At 39.9% G+C, this 20593-nt stretch overlaps 2 protein-coding genes across 6 annotated transcripts in view; both read left to right on the plus strand.

The window, feature by feature from the left end:
* Positions 1-2673, plus strand: part of mta1 (metastasis associated 1) — a 53584-nt gene extending 50911 nt beyond the window's left edge. Inside the window, exon 18 of one of the 2 annotated variants that reach the window (XM_028566247.1) lies at positions 1781-2673. The gene's annotated coding sequence lies outside the window, so the exon portion shown is untranslated. The remainder of the gene's footprint in view (positions 1-1780) is intronic. The other variant, XM_028566248.1, reaches the window with a different exon arrangement.
* Positions 2674-4808: 2135 nt separating this feature from the next.
* On the plus strand, positions 4809-16383 carry tmem229b (transmembrane protein 229B). Of its 4 annotated transcripts, none has more exons than XM_028566151.1 (4): positions 4809-4963; positions 6120-6212; positions 6294-6438; positions 15702-16383. In XM_028566151.1, exon 4 carries the CDS (start codon positions 15754-15756, stop codon positions 16336-16338), a length of 585 nt encoding a protein of 194 aa, XP_028421952.1. In that variant the 5' UTR covers positions 4809-4963; positions 6120-6212; positions 6294-6438; positions 15702-15753; the 3' UTR covers positions 16339-16383. The 4 variants fall into 4 exon arrangements, with proteins under 4 accessions (XP_028421952.1, XP_028421950.1, XP_028421953.1 ...); XM_028566149.1 differs by lacking the exon at positions 4809-4963 and adding an exon at positions 5469-5577; XM_028566152.1 differs by lacking the exon at positions 4809-4963 and adding an exon at positions 5469-5577 and having other exon boundaries at positions 6297-6438.
* Positions 16384-20593: the final 4210 nt, after the last annotated feature.

Below are 20593 nucleotides of genomic sequence, written 5' to 3' on the forward strand. Positions count from 1 at the left end.
TTTTAACCATCTTCCCTGTCCCTGCTGAAGAAAAGCAGGCCCAAACCATGATGCTGCCACCACCATGTTTGACAGTGGGTATGGTGTGTTCAGGGTGATGAGCTGTGTTGCTTTTACGCCATACATAACATTTTGCATTTATTGCCAAAAAGTTCGATTTTGGTTTCATCTGACCAGAGCACCTTCTTCCACGTTTGGTGTGTCTCCCAGGTGGTTGTGGCAAACTTTAAACAACACTTTTTATGGATATCTTTAAGAAATGGCTTTCTTCTTGCCATTCTTCCATGAAGGCCAGATTTGTGCAGTATACGACTGATTGTTGTCCTATGGACAGAGTCTCCCACCTCAGCTGTAGATCTCTGCAGTTCATCCAGAGTGATCATGGCTCTTGGCTGCATCTCTGATCAGTCTTCTCCTTGTATGAGCTGAAAGTTTAGAGGGACGACCGGGTCTTCGTAGATTTGCAGTGGTCTGATACTCCTTCCATTTCAATTATCGCTTGCACAGTGCTCCTTGGGATGTTTAAAGCTTGGGAAATCTTTTTGTATCCAAATCGGGCTTTAAACTTCTCCACAACGGTATCTCGGACCTGCCTGGTGTGTTCCTTGTTCTTCATGATGCTCTCTGCGCTTTAAACGGACCTCATCATAAGTCATTTAGGTCAACATTGGATCATTCAGAGATCCTCACTGAACTTCTGGAGAGAGTTTGCTGCACTGAAAGTAAAGGGGCTGAATAATTTTGCAGTTTATTTGTTAAAAAGGTTTGAAATATCCAATAAATTTCGTTCCACTTCATGATTGTGTCCCACTTGTTGATTCTTCACAAAAAATTACAGTTTTATATCTTTATGTTTGAAGCCTGAAATGTGGCAAAAGGTCGAAAAGTTCAAGGGGGCCGAATACTTTCGCAAGGCACTGTAAATGTAATTTAAAAAGAATTATAAATAATTATCGATTTTTCAAATATTGCACCTGTCAATACAGACCAAGATATTCTATATTACTATTTTGCTTTCAATACTGCTGACATTGTCTTTGCTGTAATCAAATCAGTATATATTTATGTTTAATATGAAGTTTACTGCTTGAGGTCAGTAAATCAATGGGAAACATACATGTGTGTAGACCAGGCTAGCAGCAGCAGCAGCGCCGTATCAGACACGTTTCTGAAAAATCCACGCAGCCGCCACGCAACACAAACGCCACGCTCAAGCCACGCAGACAGTGTGTAGCCAGCCTTAGTCCTCGACACAGCGGCCGCGGGTTCAACTCTGACCGGCGGCCCTTTGCTGCATGTCATTAGCCCTCTCTCTTCCCTTTCACGTCTTCAGCTGTCCATAAAGGCTTAAAAATGCTGAAAAAATTATCTTTAAAAAAAAAAACCCGCACCGGAGTTCGTTTAAACCTAATAAAAGAGGTTATGTGTAAAAGCACACTAAAGGTTGTTGTTTTTTTTTTTAAGACTTTATTGCATGATGTTCTTTCACCATCTTTCAGACAATTGTTTACGTCCGAATCCATTTCACATTTTGATACATATTATGTAAAGGTTTTTTTTTATGTTGGGAATTAATGATGAATTGTATTCAGAGTTGTATACAGTATATTACTATTGTAAATAGAAGATATTGTTTAATAATTTAACTGTAGCCGTACTGGTTACATTGCCAGCCGAGGAAACTCAAACCTAAAACCGTGACAACAAGAGAACCGCTCCTACTCACTTTCCTTTTTTGTCTTTTTTTTTTTTTTTTTTTTTTTTTTTTTTTTTTTCGCAGCAGAGGGTGACCTGAAATGGAAAAGCATTTTCCACCAAACCATAGTCGAGGGCAGCTGAGGAGAGGACAGCGTTGGCCACCTTCCTTGAGTCAGTACGGGTCTGTCACACTGCTGAAGACCAATCAGAAGATGCGCCTGACTGTACAGGACTGTGTTTATTACTTACATTTCTCTTTATTACTGTCATTGTAATTATTGTTATTGTTATTATAATTTTTTTTACCAACTATAACTCCGCTTATTGTTTGTCGATCAAACGATGGAACTTGTGAAGTTTCATGAAAAATGCTTGCAGATCCCTGTGGAAAAGGGACGAAGGACTGTAACATAAGCCACTTGCATCTTCTACGTTTTTGTTTTTTTAACAAGTTAAATTCAACAAGGGGACGCACTTTTAGTTCAGTGACACGAGTTAACTCCTTGTCTTTTGTTTCAATGAATTTGAATGCTTTACGGGAAATCTTCTGTTTTGTGAGCCGGCCCTACTCTTCAGGCCAGAGAGGTTTAACTTATTGAGAAAGACTTGCTGTTTTTTCTACCTTTTTCACAAGTAAAGCATCTATGCTTAGATAATGTAATTAAAAAAGATAATTGATTTTCCCTCTTCTTTTGGTGTCTGTGCACAGAGGTGAAAGGTGTTTTTCTTACTCGCAAAGGTATGCAAACAGGGTATATGCAAAATTTATTCCAAATTGCTTCATATGTTTTGAACCTAAAAAATGATCAGTATTAGAAAAGGTCAAAAAAAAAAAAAAAAAAAAAATCAAGAATGTGTTCTGCTTTCATGTCCAGTTATTTTGTCAATGTGTTTATTTTATGTTCATTAGTAGCTTGTCTTGATATAAACATCAGTCATAGGTCGATATAAGAAAATATACAAATCTACAAAACATCTGCTGACAGTCATTTCTGTTGTATCCATCTCTATCCATTTAGATAGCGAGCTCGGACGTTCATTCTTGACCTTGGAAACGGACCAAATAATAATAATATTTGTTTATAATGCACTTCTTAAAACAGAGTTGCAAAGTGCTTGACATGGGAAAAACAAGATTAAACAATTTAGCATAATGCATGAAATAGAATAAAATACCCAAACATAAAATAAGACGGAACAGAAAGAACGTATTAGAACTTTCTTAGATGTGTAATTGGGTGGTCTCTCTCAGTTTTCCCATTAAATCCTCTCAAACTGTCAGATTGTATGCAACAAATGTGCAAACTGCAATTCTCTAAATATGTCCTAGTCCAGCCTTTGGCTTCAGTTAGAGCTTAGTTCTTCTCTGTCTGGGCTTGTACGTGCTCTGGAGAAACTCAATATTTATAGTATCTGCTCGTACTTATCGCAGATGAATGTTCTCGCCTGTTTTCTGATTCAGTCCACTCATCTGTAGGTCGATGCTGATTGCTAACGTAATGATTCTGACTGAGCGCCCCTGCTGTCTTTACGGGGCTCTGTGGAAAATGGCATCCATAAGGTATTTTTTAGTATCCACCATTAACGTCCAATTGAAATATCTGGTTAGAGAGCATGCAGATAACGTTATTACAATTCTCTTCAAATCACTGAGCTGGCACTCACGTAACCTTTGAAGACCACTTAAAACTAGAAGGAATGGCCAATTATCAGGGTCGATATTTCAGTTACATCATGTTCTACATTATCATATATCATCAGGTTTAATCGTTTTATCCGAATGGGTAGTGCCATTGTTACTGTAAATCCACCAAGGAGCGACCATGAGCTAATCCAGCACCAGTAAAGGGGTGGAAAGTAACTAAGTACACTTTTGATGTATTTGAATATTTCCATTTCCTGCTACTTTATACTCCACTACTTCTCAGGAGGTAAATATTGTACTTTTTACTCAACTACATTTATCAGACAATTTAAGTTATTTAACAGATTCAGATAAATAACACAAAATATCAACCATACATTATGATGTATTATTATAGGTTAAGATAAAACTTTATGGAAAATAACATTATATAGGACCTACAATATATACAGTACCTTATACCAAATATGTACAATATAACTGCAGGATGTGCAAAAATATTGATCAGGGGATGTGTCAGTCCATGGCAGTGGGGGTCCCGGGCCTCGTTGATGTGGTGAGCTGCAGATGGATACTTTTAAGAAATAGTTTTCACATAATTCTGAATGCAGGACTTTTTCTTATAAGAGAGCATTTGTACACTGTGGTATTGTTCCTAAGTATTGTTTTCTTGTCCGGCCCAGGGTTCGGATCCGACCTGCGGCAGGTTTCCTACATGTCTTCCCCCTTTCTCTCCCCTTTCATGCTGTCCTGGTGATTAAAAATGAATGAAAATGAAAAATGAAGTGCCCAAAAAATTATCTTAAAAAGAAATGTAAACCAGCAATGCTCAGATCACCAATGCTACATGTCAGAGTAGAGTTTCTACAGTCTTCTGGAAAGTCTGGGAAATTAACTGAATATATTGTAGTCTAGGCCTTAAAAGCTTTTGGAAATGGACAAAATTGGCACCCTTTAAAACACAAATTGTGAAATGTTTTTTTGGTAGAATATAAAATGGAAAAAAAGGTCTCTCACAGTCCACTACTGAAGAATAATTAACAGGAAGACATTGTAGTTTTCAGCCACTGACTTCCTGTAATAACGGATTGCAAGTCGTTACCTAAGCACTTGTTTGTAACTGATTATAGCAGAATAACTCACCTGGCCTGAAGGAAGTAGTAAATCATAGTGATGACGTGAATGACACTGATATTGATATATGGGTTTCAGGCTGCTAAGCACCTAACAAACACCACTCCTGGCTCTTTCTAAACCAAAGATAAACACACACAAAAAAAATACATTATTATTGGCGCAGGTGTCACCTATACTTGTGTCACTGGATATGTGTGAGGGTTCACAACTCAAACTACAAATATCTGAAGTGTAGTTAAACAGGAAGTCTTCGAAAGTTTGAAAAAAATGTGTCTGAACAGGAACAATGAAAAATGTGTGCCATGATTGTGTAAGTTTTATGAGAATTTCATATAACTGAGCTAGAAATTCAAGTCCGAATTAGCTACCTTGAGAGTGAGAGCTTGATTGGCTCCACACACCTGCAGAAAATTATGTGAATGAGGGCAGTAATAACCTAACTTTACCTGCTTTGAGCTTTAAAGGCGCATTTCTTAAAACCAGGTAAAATTAAATGTCCCCTGTTGGGATGTTTGTGCAATGTTTAGCCGCTTTTAACAATATGTTTTACTAGTTATTAAACCGAAATGACATAAATATAAATAAATTATAAATGTTAGTAATCCAGTAATTTACTTTGAAAAATGTGGTAACACTTCATTTGAACAAACCACCTATTTAGCTTTTATAAGCAGAAAGAATTGGTAAATGGTTGATAACACACTTCCAAGGAAAATAGGTAAAACAGTAGGCCCTATCAATATTAATTTTTTTTTTTACCATTTTGTAATAATTACAATGAAAACAATATATTAAACTATTTTACATAAACTATTATTATTATTATTATTATTATTATTATTATTATTATTATTATTATTAATTATTAACTATAGCTAGCTTAACCACACTAAACATGAAATCTAGCTACATGGCAATCATTATCCAATATGTCAATTACAGGAAACCGCTAAAAATTAAGTAAATATAGCTAGCTAGCTAGCTTTGTTTGACCAAGGCCAGAGTTATAGAGAAAGACATGGCTCTGACCAATGCTAGCCGTGGCTATTTTTACATGCTAGCTATCTTAAACAAGAAGATTTTGGTTAAATTACAAGGTAAAGTGTTTCATTTTTCGTTTTTTCTTTTGTGAATGCAATGTGCCTCCCTAAATAGTAGTCGGGTAGAAAGGGGAAAACTGCTGTCTGCCTGGCAACTTGTCCAGTCCAGCACATAACTGCCCATAAAACCAAAAACAATCTTATTTTTACACTACGCTTTTGTATATATTCAACGGACGAGATATAACCTGTTAATTAGTGAGCTTTTAAAGTTGCTGGTATGTGTTTTTTGTTCCTTTTGGACGTAGTCTTTATGCTAAGCTGAACTAGCTAAGATAACATTAGGTTCATATCGAAAGAACAGGTATTTTAGTTTTTAATTAGAGTTATTCTCAACATGTCAAACTATTCTTGTATCAGTGTCCATACATCTGCTTACAGCTAGCTAGCTACATTAGCTATGAGTTTAAAGTACAGTGTTACCGTGAGTCATTTATTCTCCACTATGCTTAACGTCAATGTTATTTGTTTAACTTTTGGGGTGGCCACTGTGCTTAAATATTAACTATGCTCGCTCAACGTCCTTTGGGACTACACAGACTGACTGAGGGGACTTTCTGCCAAGTAACTACCAGTCTGGATGTCTGCACGCTGAGCTGCGGCGAAGAAATGGTTAATCAAGGATGCAAAAAGTGCGTGAGTCCGTCTGAGCATTTGCTGCTGCTGCTGCTGCTGCTGCAGTGAAGTAAAATGTGTCAATTTCCACCGGACAGCAGAGACACCGTGAAGGAAGGAGAAGACGGGGAAACAGACGAGCTGCAGACCAAGCACCGCGACATCCTGGACAATATCCCCGGGTGATGTGTTTGATCCGCTGGCCTGTGTGCTGAGGGAGACACCGCCGACCTTAATCTGAAGGTAAAAAAAATAAATAAAAAAAACCTGCACTGAGGATGATTCATGTCTGTCTGCTGGAGCCGATGTAGCCAACATGTTAGCATGGCTTTTCATTGTGTTTCTAAAGCTTTTAAATGATATACTGTGTTTTCTTAACTTACCTAGCTAGATTGGAAATAGCGTTCGGTCATCCTTAATGAGTGCTTGCTTGCAAGTTGGCAGCTTTACAAGCGTTTATTTTATTTTTTTTACTGTGTCGCAAATGAAATGCACTGTAATCAATGCAGAGTAAAAAAAGCTGCACATAAGGTTAAAAAACACGATGCATCCCTCATCATTTGGCACTGTCGATATAAGCTCAGAAAGATGACTCTGTGTGTATAATTGTGTCTTGTACATTTCAATGATGCTTTGCAAGGGATAGAAGTGTTTCCAAGTCGCCTTAGTCAGATTCCACAGGGCTTTTTTTTAATTATTGGTAGAGGATAACCGTACCGCACTGCTCAGTGGGAAGGAGGCGTGATGCTGCAGCGGAGTCCCGGAAGCCGGGCCTGCGCACTGGCCCGTGGGACAAAACATGATGACTTTGGCCATCTAATGTAATTACAATCCGTGGAGTTTTATCTACAGAGGCTATTCATTACTATCATTATTTCATTTATTGGTCATATTTATGGACGCAAAAAATTGTGCTATATGTGGCTGTGGGTTGGATTTCCAAAATTCCTCATTGATTAATTCCATACAAGGCCTGCAGTTCACTATCATTTGGGGTGAAATAATCCGTGCTGCTGCTGCCGCCATAGTAGCTCATATTCCCCTTTTAGCTTTACACAGACTGTATTGACATTTTGGACCTATTTATAACCCACGCACAAGCCTCAAAATGACCCCATAACAAGCACTGGTTTAAAAAAAATTACATTCAATACATTCAGCCAACATCAGCTGTGTGGACACTTGGTCTAAGTTAGTGTAGTGTTAAGTATAGGCCTGTCAAAATGCAATCATGCAGGTATTTCAGTTCCTGCTTCCTATTATAACAGACCATATAGGGTATGTTGGGAATGCCCATTTGTACAGCAGGTTAAAGGCACATAAAAGGTCACTGTTGAGGCAGAGGAGAGTTTCCAAACCAAAATGTTCCAGTGTGTGAGTGAGAATAGAGGTGGAGATCACAAATCACTTTGCTGATTCAGATAATTTGTTCAGTTCAAAGATTCATAGCCACTGACTGTGTAGTTTGTTCACTTTTTTCTCAGCTCAGTGGTCGCATCACTGTGCACACACAAGCACCATATATCGCCAGGCTGTTTCTGGTCCAGGCTGTCATGTTCAGTTCAGTACAAAACTAACTTATAAAAGCACTGTTTAAGCTTCTCATTAATTCAGTCACAGTTTAAAGTTTATTTGTTGAAAGATTTGTTTGTACATGTGCTGAAGACCTCTAGTAGGAACTTCCCAATGAGACAATAAAGGCACACACATAGTTGTTGTTGAGGGGAAGAAGTTACTTCCCCAAACCTAATTTCTCCTGTAGGTGTGTGAGGGAATTTACTTTGTCTGTACTGCTGCACTGTTCCAATACAGGTACAAAATGCTCCATAATATAAAGAATAAAAGCAAGCATATTTTTGCCAAAGAGGACTTTGGAGGAAGTTTTTTTTAGCAGAAAAATATTTATTTACAGTACATACAGTATATTGGTCACCATTCTTTAATAACCAAATTTAGAGGGTCCTTATTAAAAACGTTTGTTTATATGGGAAAAAAGTATATTCATTTTTATAAAAGTGATTTTTGTATTTGCTTTAGAAGAGGTTTCTGCACCTTTTGGACTTTGGGTACACATAAAAACACTAAACAGCATGCTAAATATCTCACTTTGTTCAAAGCGGGTGACCGTTTAGCTCAAAAGCTCTTTTGTTTTTCAAAGATCTTTTGTTACTTAAACCTTCGCAGAGCAGCCAGCATCAATTATGCATTGTCAATGATTGATTCTAAAGCTTCTTTGTCTGATAACACATTAACAGGCGCATGCATCCCTCCATTAGAGGCATTACTCTCCACTGCAGCATGATGAGCATGTCAGTAAATCTCCTGTTTTCTCTGTAGCTGCTCCAAGATTTTTAATCTATGGGGCATGACCCACGTGCTATTCAGGACAAAGGGCTTAGCTTCCATGTCTAAAGGAACTGACACACCAACCCGATTATCGGCTGTCGGGCAGTCTGGTGAGGTCGGTGACTCGAGTCTGTTCGGTGTGTTCGGTGTGTTCCGTGCCGTCGTCAGTCGGATCAGCCATCGGCCTTCGTTTTGGCCGATTCGACTTGTTGAATTGACAGCGTGCTCCGTCATTTCCAGTTTTTATTTTTTGGGCGGCAATACAGATTAGCACCACCTGCTGTTATGGAGACGTATTGCATCTCACGCACGTGGAGAATATACACTCAAGTCGGCGTTACTTTGTTGTGTTCCAAGACACTTATTTTGCAAGACGGGAGCCGTCTGATCCGTCCGAGCCTTTAAGGTGCTGACACACCAATCAGATGGCAAAGATCTAGTGGTGACGAAGGCCAACTATGGCGTCGCACCACGTCGCCTGTGTCTTGGCCAAAAAGTTGCGCGTGAACACACTGCTAAAGACTGTAGTCAACTACCATGTACGTTCTGCGCCTGCGTGAGAGGAAATACTGTAACTCTCCATGCCAGCAGGTGGCGGTGAGCCACCCGGACATGGTTTAACCAGGGCTGTCATCTGTACTCTTGGCAAATAGTCTCGCTGCGGTATGGAAGCGGAGGGACTAAGAGGCAGCTACACTGGTTACAGAAAATGAGCCGAACAAGTTGTCACTCATCTGGTGTTAGCAATGTGCTTTCTTAGACTGTGACAAGAGTGTGTGAAAGAAACATTAAGTTGTTAAATATTAGTAATTTAGTGGCCTGAGAGAGAGAGAGGGGGGGGGTTACAGTCTTAATGACTTTAATGTATAGGACATTATTTTATTAGTTTATTTTGTAATGTGTAGGTACAGTATGTAGATATTTTTAAAAGACAGGTTATGTTGAAATAAATATACCTAAACAAGTAGTTATGTATCTCGTTACGTACGTTTGCCCTTTTATTGGCCACCGGCTGACAATGTCCTTGGTGTTTCAGCACCATTAGGTTCATTTATTAAACTGCAAAGAGCTCAAAAGCTGTAGTGAGTGGGGGACTAATATAGGGAGAAAGATAGAGGGAAAGAGAAGATGCTTTTAGAGAAGGTTTGAACTTTAAAGGTCAGTTTGTTAAAAGGTAATTTTGTGATATTTATTGGGTGATTAGGAGACAGACAGATGGGCAGACAGAGACAGAGATAGAGAAGAAGAGGTACAACAGAAGACCAGAATAGATTAAAAGTCAGAGTTGATTGCAGCACAGCGTGCACCCGGCCCCAAAGACGAGGCCCCATATGGAAGAGTGAACAGACTGCACTATACCATCAAGTCAAAACGACCGAGAGGTTTTGTTCCAACATCAGCAGAAAGTGACACCTTATGCTACCACTACGCTTCATCAGAACTGCATGTCGGATGGTTGAATAGTTTAGGAAAACCCCTCCCCCAACACATCATACCAACCACTTCTTTTCCTGTATATCTGGGCCCACATGCTTATTACAAGAATTAGAGTTTCACCTATCACACTTTTTCCTCTCCATCCAAACACCTACAGTAAAATAGTCAGGATATCGGCTGATACTGAGTTCCCATGTGAAACCATACCCAGTTTTTATTTGTATACCTTAGTTATTCCTTATCTTTCATTCATATACCAATAAACCCATACACCTTTTATTTACGATTATGTTTTTGTTGTTTTTTTTATACCTTGGTCTTGAGAGAAACAATATGAAAAGATATTTAGATTCAGCGGTATTAAAATATCCTATAATGGTGTACTTAATTAAATGGCACATTAGAGGTATATAGCTTGATGTAATACAGAACATGTCATTTAGTAACTATTTACAGATAAATATCCAGATGGTAATTAGCACTGGGCTATACAACATATTGTCAAATATTGTGACATTTTAACACATTTTGCTATTGGTGCTTTAGGGAACACTTTGTTGTCTTCCTTTCTTTTGGGTATATTTGTTATATTCTTTCGGGAATTTGTGCCTTTTATTTTGATAATGGATCGATGAGGGGAGACAGGAAATGAGTGGAGAGAGAGGAGGGATCTCTCTGGATTAAAACCGGGGATGTTGGGATTACATTCTTCTTAAAGCCCTAAACCACCAGGACGCCCTGGGAAAACTTTATTTGTAGTTATTTGTAATGTGAATATACATTATTTTAAGTTCAGAAAAGTATGTATTCTAAAAATAACACTTAGATAGTTGCTTAAATACCTTTACCATGTATTTCAACATTACAATAACTAAATCCCAGGAGATTTCAAATTTTATTACAATATTATTCATATTACAGTACCTTGATTTCTTACCCCCATTTTGTCATTTTTTCTTTCTTTTTTTTCCATTAACAGTGACTGAGTCCAGTGTCTGGCTGATACCTGATTTGTTAGATAAAGTTAGCATCCCAATGCCAACCCATTGTATTGGATTAGCAACATGACAGTTCTTTTTTAAAGGGTAGTATAAAAACTTCTATACCAAAAATCTTCTATACAATGTTAAGGACAAAGAGTTATGAATCTCCGGTAACAAATCAATAGAGCCTTTTGGATATAAACCCTTCAGAGTGCAGCTCTGTCCTATCACTCTTTGTACATAGTGCCCTCCTCCCCCACCACTCTGCTTGTTTTGTTCAGGCTTTCACCTTGCAGATATAGAAAGGATGTCTACTATAAAGTTATATGAGGCTCTTTTGGCTGTGCTGTTTCCAGGCTTTTAGTCTTAGCCCTCATGGTGTCTCTTCTACTCTATCAGCAGCCGTACTTGTTTGCGATAACTCGGATACTATACTGTATGCGTCTCTGGGGGAATATCTAGATTTCGGAGTGGGGGGTTTGAAACCCTGCAATAGCACTATTTTCCCCACAACTACTTCCAACGCTTTCTGTGTGTAGAAAACAAGTGCAACGTCATGCATTCATGTAAGAAAGAGTGCGGATTTTAAAGCGATTAGTGTGGCAGGACACACTCTGTGACGACAGGCTTTTCGTCCTGCCTGTGAGTGTGACCATTGGGAACAGTTCTAAATATTTTTGTCCTGAGACGTGGTTGGACGACACGCTGAATAAATTAGTTTTTTTTTTTTTAAATGATATTTTGGGTAAAGGGGATTACAACTCTATTTATATTTAGAAGACCTACTCCTGATGGAGACGGACACGTGATGCTGTTTAGGATTAGAGCCAGCTCGCTGTTTCAGGGGTAATTGATCTGTCTTCGCAATTGATCGGATCAATTTATTTTGTGCTGCCTTGGAAAGTTTACCTGCCCCCCCCTTCTTTTCCTCACTTGACACACTCGCACACACTTCTCGTCAATCACTCAATCAATTGCTCATCACACACACAAACAAGAAAATGTGTTCAGCATCAATAAGTGGTGACTCTTACTTTATGTGCAGCAGTCAGATTTCAGGGCAGTAGTCCTGCATGGGTACATTATTATTTGAAATACTGATTAATTTGTAAATAAAAAAAATGTATTATAAATATAAAACAGCAAATCCTAAACTGGAACCTATATTTAGCACTTTTGCTTGATAAATGACTTAAACAATGATTCGACAAGCAGAATTGTTGAAAATAAAGCAGGGCTTAGGTCACCTAACCGCATTGGATACTGCTGCTTTCTATACGCCACACTGCAGGCACCCAAAGTGACCTTCCAAAAGTCTGCATACACCTTGGATCTGTGCCAGAGCCAGAGAGCTGCAGTACATTGACAGGGATTATGGCATGATGAGAGGTCAGCAATGGGTTAGGTTTCCGATTTAATCACAAAGTCAGAGTTCAGCAGCTGTCGGCACAGTAAAGGCACCTCCTTTGTTTTGGATTTGGTTTTTGTATGCGACCTTCGCTGACCCTTCATAAAGGTGTGTTTCTTTGTGCTTGTGTCTGTTTACCTGCAGCCGGAGGAGTGTCTAACTGACAGACCCTTAAAGCTTGTTCTCGTACACTCCCTTTCTCTCTCTCTATCTCGCTCTTAATCTTTCTGTTTCATTTAAAAACACACACTCAGTTGGTGTCTTCCCTCTGTGTCCTCGAGCAAACCCCTGGTGGTTAGACTTCCCTCCCTTTCAGTTCAGGCAGCGCCCTGCCTGCGTTGTGTCCTCCCGTGGTGATCGGGAGGTTTACAAAGCAGGCAACTCTGTCACATTCGCTATTCTGAACCCCATCCCACTGCGATGTCCTGTAGCGGGGTTCAATACAGTGCAATGGCGAAGTGGGCTGACGCAGCAAGAGCTGGCAGGAACCTTGCTGATCAATACACAGGGCCAATGTGGGTTGGTGGGCGATATACTACAGTAGCAGCAACAACAACAACAGAATCAAAAAGCACCCAGTGTGTGAACTGTTCCGTGCCGAGGCAGCAAGTCAATAGATATGCCTTAATACACACAGAAAGGGTAAGTGGGGGCATCCTGGCAGCTGACGTTTTTTTCTATTTTTATTTTTATTTTTTCAACTTTTTTTATTTAAATTTTAGCTTACGGTTTTAAGACGCTGAGCAACGTGGGTTTCAGTCCGGCCAGGGACTTTTGTTGTATTTCATCCCTGATAAACATTGGACTGTCCAAATAAAGTTAGAGCAAAAATAAACGTAACGTGTCAAAACACATTGTAGGCATGATTTATCGATATTGAACATTTGTAAAGAATTTGTAAAATCTTATGTAGTAGAAAAACTTGCATGCTTGCAGTTAGAAATCACGTCTTGGGAGCCCGGATAGCTCAGTTGGTAGAGCAGGCGCCCATATATAAAGGTTTACTCCTCAACGCTGGGGGCCTAGGTTTGACTCCGACCTGTGGCCCTTTGCTGCATGTCACTCCCCCTCTCTCTCCCCTTTCACATCTTCATCTGTCCTGTCAAAAATAGGCCGAAAATTCCCCAATAAATAATCTTAAAAAAAAAAAGAAATCACGTCTTGCTATATGAAGCTACTAAAATGAAAGGACTAACATAAACAGAAAGACATACAAAACTGATTTTGTGAAATGTTGATTTTCAGCAGCAGATGAGTCTGAAATCTCTTTTTCCAGGAAGTAAAACGCTACATGGGGTACTAGTGGGCTGAGTGTTGATCAAATGGTGTCCGTGCAGGCGATGGAAAAAGAAAAGGAGAATTGAATTGTAAAAAAAAAAAGGAAAGGAAAGTGGATGGGGAGGAAAAAAAGGCTGTCAATGTAGCATTCTTTACTATAACAGGCAGCTAATTGTAGATGTTTCTGATGTAGTAAACCCATTTTACTCCATCCAGTTCTCTCCGCAGGATAAAGAATAATCCTTAAAATATTGAGCAAAACCTTGTTTGACCCAGGTGTGCTTGGATAGATGAAAGAGGGAGAGTTTCTCAGGCAGGCAGTGAAAAGATGGTATAAGGGGTTAACGGAGGTCAGTTATCCATCACAGTTCCTCACATGAAACCCTTGTTCCTTGTTTTGGGAGAAATGTGCTAATCCCCACGGGCCCACTCTGGGCCACAGCCAGCCTTTTGAAGTCAAAAAGAGGCCAAAAAACCGGCTCTTGTTCTTCAAACAAGCTTTTGTACTCCTAACCTTAATCTGAGCTTGTATTTTACAGAGCGGTTATGATCCATTGTATAGTGGTTGCTGATGTGACACAGTTTCCTCTGGGAGCATTGTTTAGCAGAAGATATACGCTCAGTGGCCTCAACCGTGTGGTCTTTGAACTCCTCTGTATGATTTTGTTTGCCTTCAGTGTTTTTTATTAGACATGCGGTGTGATAAAGAAAGAACAGGAAGGATCCAACCCTGCGTGGGCCTCCTGATACCAAAGCCTGTGTGTGTCAAGCTGCGAGATTTGGAAAAAGAGCACATGATGTAGGCAGTCAGATGATAAAGCTATACCTTACATAAGAGACCCCAGTCAGTCAGTAAATAGCATCAAGTGAGGGAAGGCCATAGAGTTAAAGTCCTCTGAAGTCTCTAATTTCATCTTCCTGAAGTGTTTATTGCCCTGTCCTTAATTGAACTTTTGGCTAGGCATCATTTGTAACTGAAGTTGTAATCCTTAAGATTTCAGCCCTGGTTGATTTGGGGACACCCGTGGTTACTGGCCAAGTGCGGTTTAATACGACAGCAAACACTCAAACAGCTACCTTTTAACTGAAGATCAACTGATGTAACCGTTTACAGTACAGCCCAACAAAAAAAATAATAAATTAGTCCGTCAATGATTATTTTTTTTTCATTATGTCATAAGCAACCGTGATGATTTCATGCTGTGCACAGCATAAGTAGTTTTTCACACAACAGCAGGACACAGTAAAAGGATTTGGTTGCTTGCTGAGGAGTTGGAGGTGTGCTCTTTATCTACAGCTCACTGGGGCTGTTTTTTTGGCCTGCAATATGTAAAACTGAGCCGCTGTCAAAAATATAGAAGATGACTTGTCTTGTTTTGTAGACACGTTTTTGATTAACAACCATGGCTAGCATTTACAGAGGTGACATACATTTCCTGTGATTTAGCTTCTTCACAATAAAAGTCACTCCATGTTTCGCCAATTGAACGCTTTTAATGTGAAGCAGTAGCAGTAGAATTTTCAGTTTTAATTATGAGTCACTTAGTTTTGTTTCTTATAGGATCCCCATTAGTTAACGCTGTATTACATGCTGCATCGTTTTCATGCGGAAATGGCGAACTCTGCCACAAAATAATAGGGTTTAACGATACATCGATCTGGATCGTAATCGATTTAATCCTTGAAAATATCAATACATATCGTATGCTCATAAGGAGCAAGATTCCAGATCGGCCCATCTGAGCTTTCATTTTCTCAAAGGCAGAGCAGGATACCCAGGGCTCGGTTTACACCTATCCCCATTTCTAGCCACTGGGGGACCATAGGTAGGCTGGGGGAATGCATATTAGTGTTAAAAAACCTCATAAAGTGAAATTGTCATGCCATGGGACCTTTAAATGTCTATTTCAAAAAGAAATGCCAAGCAAGCATAGCAAGTATCAAAAACGGGGTTTGATTTCATGAACTTAAATTAAAGTTTGGTATTGATGATATTGTACCGTGCTGCCTTTGAGTCTCTTTCTTACACCTTTCTTTCGCTACTTTCTCCTCAGACCTGCATCACGTTATCACAGATAGAAAATTTGCGTGAAAGCCAGAGGAAAGATGGTGACCGTGGAAACCGCAGAGGCTCCTGTACCTCTGACAGCGCTGTCACGCTGGTACCTCTACGCCATCCACGGCTACTTCTGCGAGGTCATGTTCACAGCCGCCTGGGAGTTTGTGGTGAACTGCAACTGGAAGTTCCCCGGCGTGACCAGCGTGTGGGCGTTCTTCATCTACGGCACCTGCATCCTCATCGTGGAGCAGATGTACCTGAAGCTGCGCGGCCACTGCCCCGTGCTGCTGCGCTGCATCATCTACACTTCGTGGACATACCTGTGGGAGTTTGGCACGGGGCTGCTGCTGCGCCAGTTCAACGCCTGCCCCTGGGACTACTCCGAGTTCCGCTACAACTTCATGGGACTGATCACAGCCGAGTACGCCGTGCCCTGGTTCTGCGCCAGCTTCACCGTGGAGCGCTTTGTTATCCGGAAAACGCTCCGGCTGCGATTCCACAAGGGGCCCGAGGACGGTTGGTCAAACAATCAGTTGGATGCCGGGGCGGGAGGAACCGCGGGTGGTGGGAGAAGGAGAGAGGGAGGCAGAGGGATGGCAAATGATGCTAATGGCTACCTTAAAGGAGAATGAATGAATGAAGGAAAAACTAAATCTGAAACCAGCCCAATTGCCCAGCTACACCTCCTCTACCCTTCTCAGCCCCTTTTTAATAAGCAGTCCTCCCCCGTTAACTGTCGGGGGAGCAATGTGCGGACAGCAATTTGCAGTGGGCTGGTGTGCAGAGGTGTACAGAGTATCCGAACAGCCAGAAAACAAAACCTTACTGAGGCTTTAAATGCCCAAATCACTCACTTCTCTCTCTACTGTCAACAGAGGCACAATAACTCCATGTTGCTGTGTTTGCTGCATCTCATAACGCACCCACCGATTTCTATGCGGAGTTGGCCTTGAGTAGATCAAGGTCTTGAATGTCCAGGATTACACTTCCGGGAGGGGGGTGGTGAACTGTTGCAAAGATTAGTGTTATCATCCCGCGAAGGAACAAATTCAAGAACTAGAAGAATAAATATTTCTGTTTTTCAAGGGCACATCAGTCTATCTGAAAGCAGAACGCTTGCTGCATAGTAATCATAAAAAGTAGCTACAGCTGTAACACATTCTTTTTAAAATGTACATATTGTCCTTTAGTATTAATCAAAGTACTGTAGTAATGTAGCTACACAAATCTCTTTAAAAACATACCGTCCACCCTGAGGCTCCGTGTGTCAGCGTACATCATGAAGAATGTTTTTAGTGAATACCCACAATGTCTGGGGAAAAGATGCATGAAAAAAAAGTTGTCTTCCAATATAATATACATTTCTACAAAGCTCATTCAGCAGTCGTACTGTAGGTCAGTCTGCTGCTGGTGTGTGGGGGACTCGGGCAGTAGAGCCGGTCGGCCAGTTATGGTTGATTCCTGGTTGTCTCCTCCTGACAGCATGTTGAAGTGTCCTTGAGCAAGACACTGAAACCCCAAACTGCTTGAACTGAGCAGGTTCACAGCCTTGCATGGCTGTGTGTGTGTGTGTGTGTGTGTGTGTGTGTGTGTGTGTGTGTGTGTGTGTGTGTGTGTGTGTGTGTGTGTGTGTGTGTGTGTGTGTGTGTGTGTGTGTGTGTGTGTGTGTGTGTGTGTGTGTGTGTGTGTGTGTGTGTGTGTGTGTGCTAATTTGAGATATTTAAAGGCGCTAAATATATGCAGTCCATTTGCCATACCAGCAAGGGCGCTTTTCTGTTAATGGCAATGGTTGAGTCATGAGCAGCAGCATAAAACACCAAACCTCTTGATAATTTTTTTCTGTTTTCCTAAAAACTTTCCATGTCCGGATGTCCATTTTGTGTGCTTTAATGTCATCTCAGATCTGCTGGAGTCACATAAGCCTCATCCTTATTCTCAATCATTGGAAATCAATCCGTGAAATCATACAAATTTTGCTTTGATTCTTTTTTTTTTATTATTATTATGCCAGTTGCCACATGATCAAAAAAGTGTTTGTTCATTAATAAAGTAGCAATAGTCAATTTTGAGTGACACAGAATGACAAGTAGTTTAGGTGTCACGTCAGGTTTCCATATTTGAGCTTTTTAACTTGAAAATACATTTTAGGAACAAATGCCACAATCACAAGTTATGCCCATCAGCGTCTTGTTGGTCCTCATGTTTTCACCCCATTTTTCATGACCCCCCTCTATTTGCATTACAGTTAGTTTAAAGCTATAGTGCGTAGTTTCTGTCGCCCCCATGAGGAATTCGAAGTAATGACAACAAAACTGTCGGCGCATCCACATGATACACGCCTTCTGTGATTGCGCACGCGCCCCACCCCTCCTCCACGCAGTCCCTTGTAGCCAAGGAGTTCACGGAGGATTAAAAAAACATGATGGACTCTTCAGAAGAGGTCATTATCGTCACTTGAGTTTCTGCGCGCGAAAGTCACCGGACGCCACAATCTTCTGAACATAGCCATACTGAGAAATACAGAGAGAGATGTGTGGAGCTGATAGTCTTAATTTGCTTTGTAGCAACTCATTTGGCAATGGCTTGAATGCAACAGATGTTTATTAATATCAAAAAGTTACGCACTAAAGATTTAAAGTGTGTGAAGGAAGGAAATGTGTGTGAGGAAATATGTAGCAGAGTGTGGTGATTATTTCATTAATTAAAGGAAACCCTCACATTTCTCCTGACATAACAAGTATCAGAATTTGCTGCTCATTTCTTTCCAACATTAATGAAGTCACAATTGATTTGGTTTCTTGGTGAATAATGGCCTTTGTGATATTTGACTGGACTTTGACTGACATATGACACAATCCACAACTGTTTAAACATAATATGACACAAACTAGTCTAAAGTCAGATACATTGCAACATCCAGACTCTTATACTCCAATCAGGTGAAACATGCATAATGCAAACAATGCTTATCAGGGGGCGTAGCACAAAATTCGGGGCCCTGAAGAAAGGCATTTTCTATGGGCCCCTCCCCACATCCACAGCTATTCATTCTAGCATCTTTTTGGGCCCTCCTCACATGATACTCAGTCCCCTTTTCCCCCCCAGTCCGACACTCCCTGATGCTTATTTCCATTGGTGTTACTCTTAATGTTGATCCTGCGACTTTTTGTGCTCTGAGTGTTAAGATCAAGGACTGTACACTCACCTTTATGCGCACAGAAGTTGACCGTAATGTTTTCAGCATGAGTCGGTGGGTCTGGTGCTACTGGGTCAGGCATAAAACAGGTCGGACACTTCCCTTTTTACAGTGATTCCAAGGTACCGGGGGATTGACATCATACATGAAATGGAAACATGGTCGCTGATTCCTCAGGAGGACCATTTATGTTGTTGACTCGATCACAACATTTTGTGCTGACAATAGTTGAACTCAGCTTTTCATTTCAACTGAAAAAATGCAAAAAAACAAAAAAAAAACGACACTACTGGACTATGTAAAGGTGTGACCTTCATCGTTGTGGCTGCAATGGCGTGCTGCGTTTTCCCCCTCACTGTCTCCCCTGTGAGTCCAGAGGGTGGATGGCAGGATGCTGCTCAGTTCCACATGACAGATAAATTGCTGCCACCCAGTGGATACATTGAAAATTGCAGCTAAAACAAATGTTTTATTAAACATGGGGCAACACATAAGACACTTGATGGGCCCATAATCATTATTAGGATCCAAAATAGAAATATGTTTGTTTGTTTATTATTTAATTTCATACATGAATCAACAGGCTTAAAAGCAATAGAGGCTTCTGACCCAGCAATGATTATCCAGTGGTTAACTTTTTCTCTTTAAAATCTATTAAACTACATTATGAGAACTGGTATGCAGCTAATGTCTTTATCCAATTCTACTGCTTTAATGAGACAAATCACAAAGAACATGCAAAATAAAGTGTATTTGTTCTCTGCAATATATGAATGAAGGAGTATCAGGTATGTATTGCGTGTTTTACAGAGACATGTTCTCTGTATGTACATGTGCATGAAAACGGAACTGATTCTCTGCTATTTTTACCAGGCTGCATGTGTCCAAAAGTTTTCAATTTGTCCTGCAAACAGATTTTATCCAAGTGATTATTAGCCCCCATGTACTGTATATTATTTTTTAATTAACGTGCAGGTTTTTAGTGAAATGACTGTACTGTAATATCACTCACTTTGATCATGTGCCATGTATGATTTATCAAACTTTTTGGGATTAATGAATGAGTAATGTATTTATTTGATCACAAAACCTGTGTTTTGGAAACCATTTATTTTCTGTGTGCAGACAACACATTTTCAATAACTCTTAGATACATAGGTGTTAAAAAAATGACCCAGCTGATCTATTGTTGTTGTTTTTTTGCAATACTTTTTGTGACAAAAATATTTCTCCACTTTGGACCAGACTGAAATATCTACTATCTAATAAAACCACTGGACAGATTGTCAAGAAATTTTGTACAGACATTTGTGACCCAGTTATTAGCTTAAAGACAGCCCCACATTATACCCCAATTTTTCACAAGTGGGGTGAAACATAATCCATATGTACATATAGAGGTATTTCCTTCTGTTACCATTCTCACCGACATTATTCTTTAACATTAAGCACATTTTATATTTGATAGATAGGTGTGATATTATATCACACCTATTTTTTTTTTTAGTAATAACGGGTTTGGATAACATATTCCCCTGTTATGTTATGCAAAAGAGTATCTGCTTTTAAAAATAATTTACCAAGCTCCAGATTACACCTCTCAGGTATTTTCATACATTTGAGTTAACCAGAGGTAACCATCAGTTTCTTAAAAAGTCTTATAAAGTTTTGATCCCTTTCCCAGGCTGCAC

Source organism: Perca flavescens, chromosome 20, assembly GCF_004354835.1.
Source record: "Perca flavescens isolate YP-PL-M2 chromosome 20, PFLA_1.0, whole genome shotgun sequence".
NCBI classification, from domain to species: Eukaryota; Metazoa; Chordata; class Actinopteri; order Perciformes; family Percidae; genus Perca; species Perca flavescens.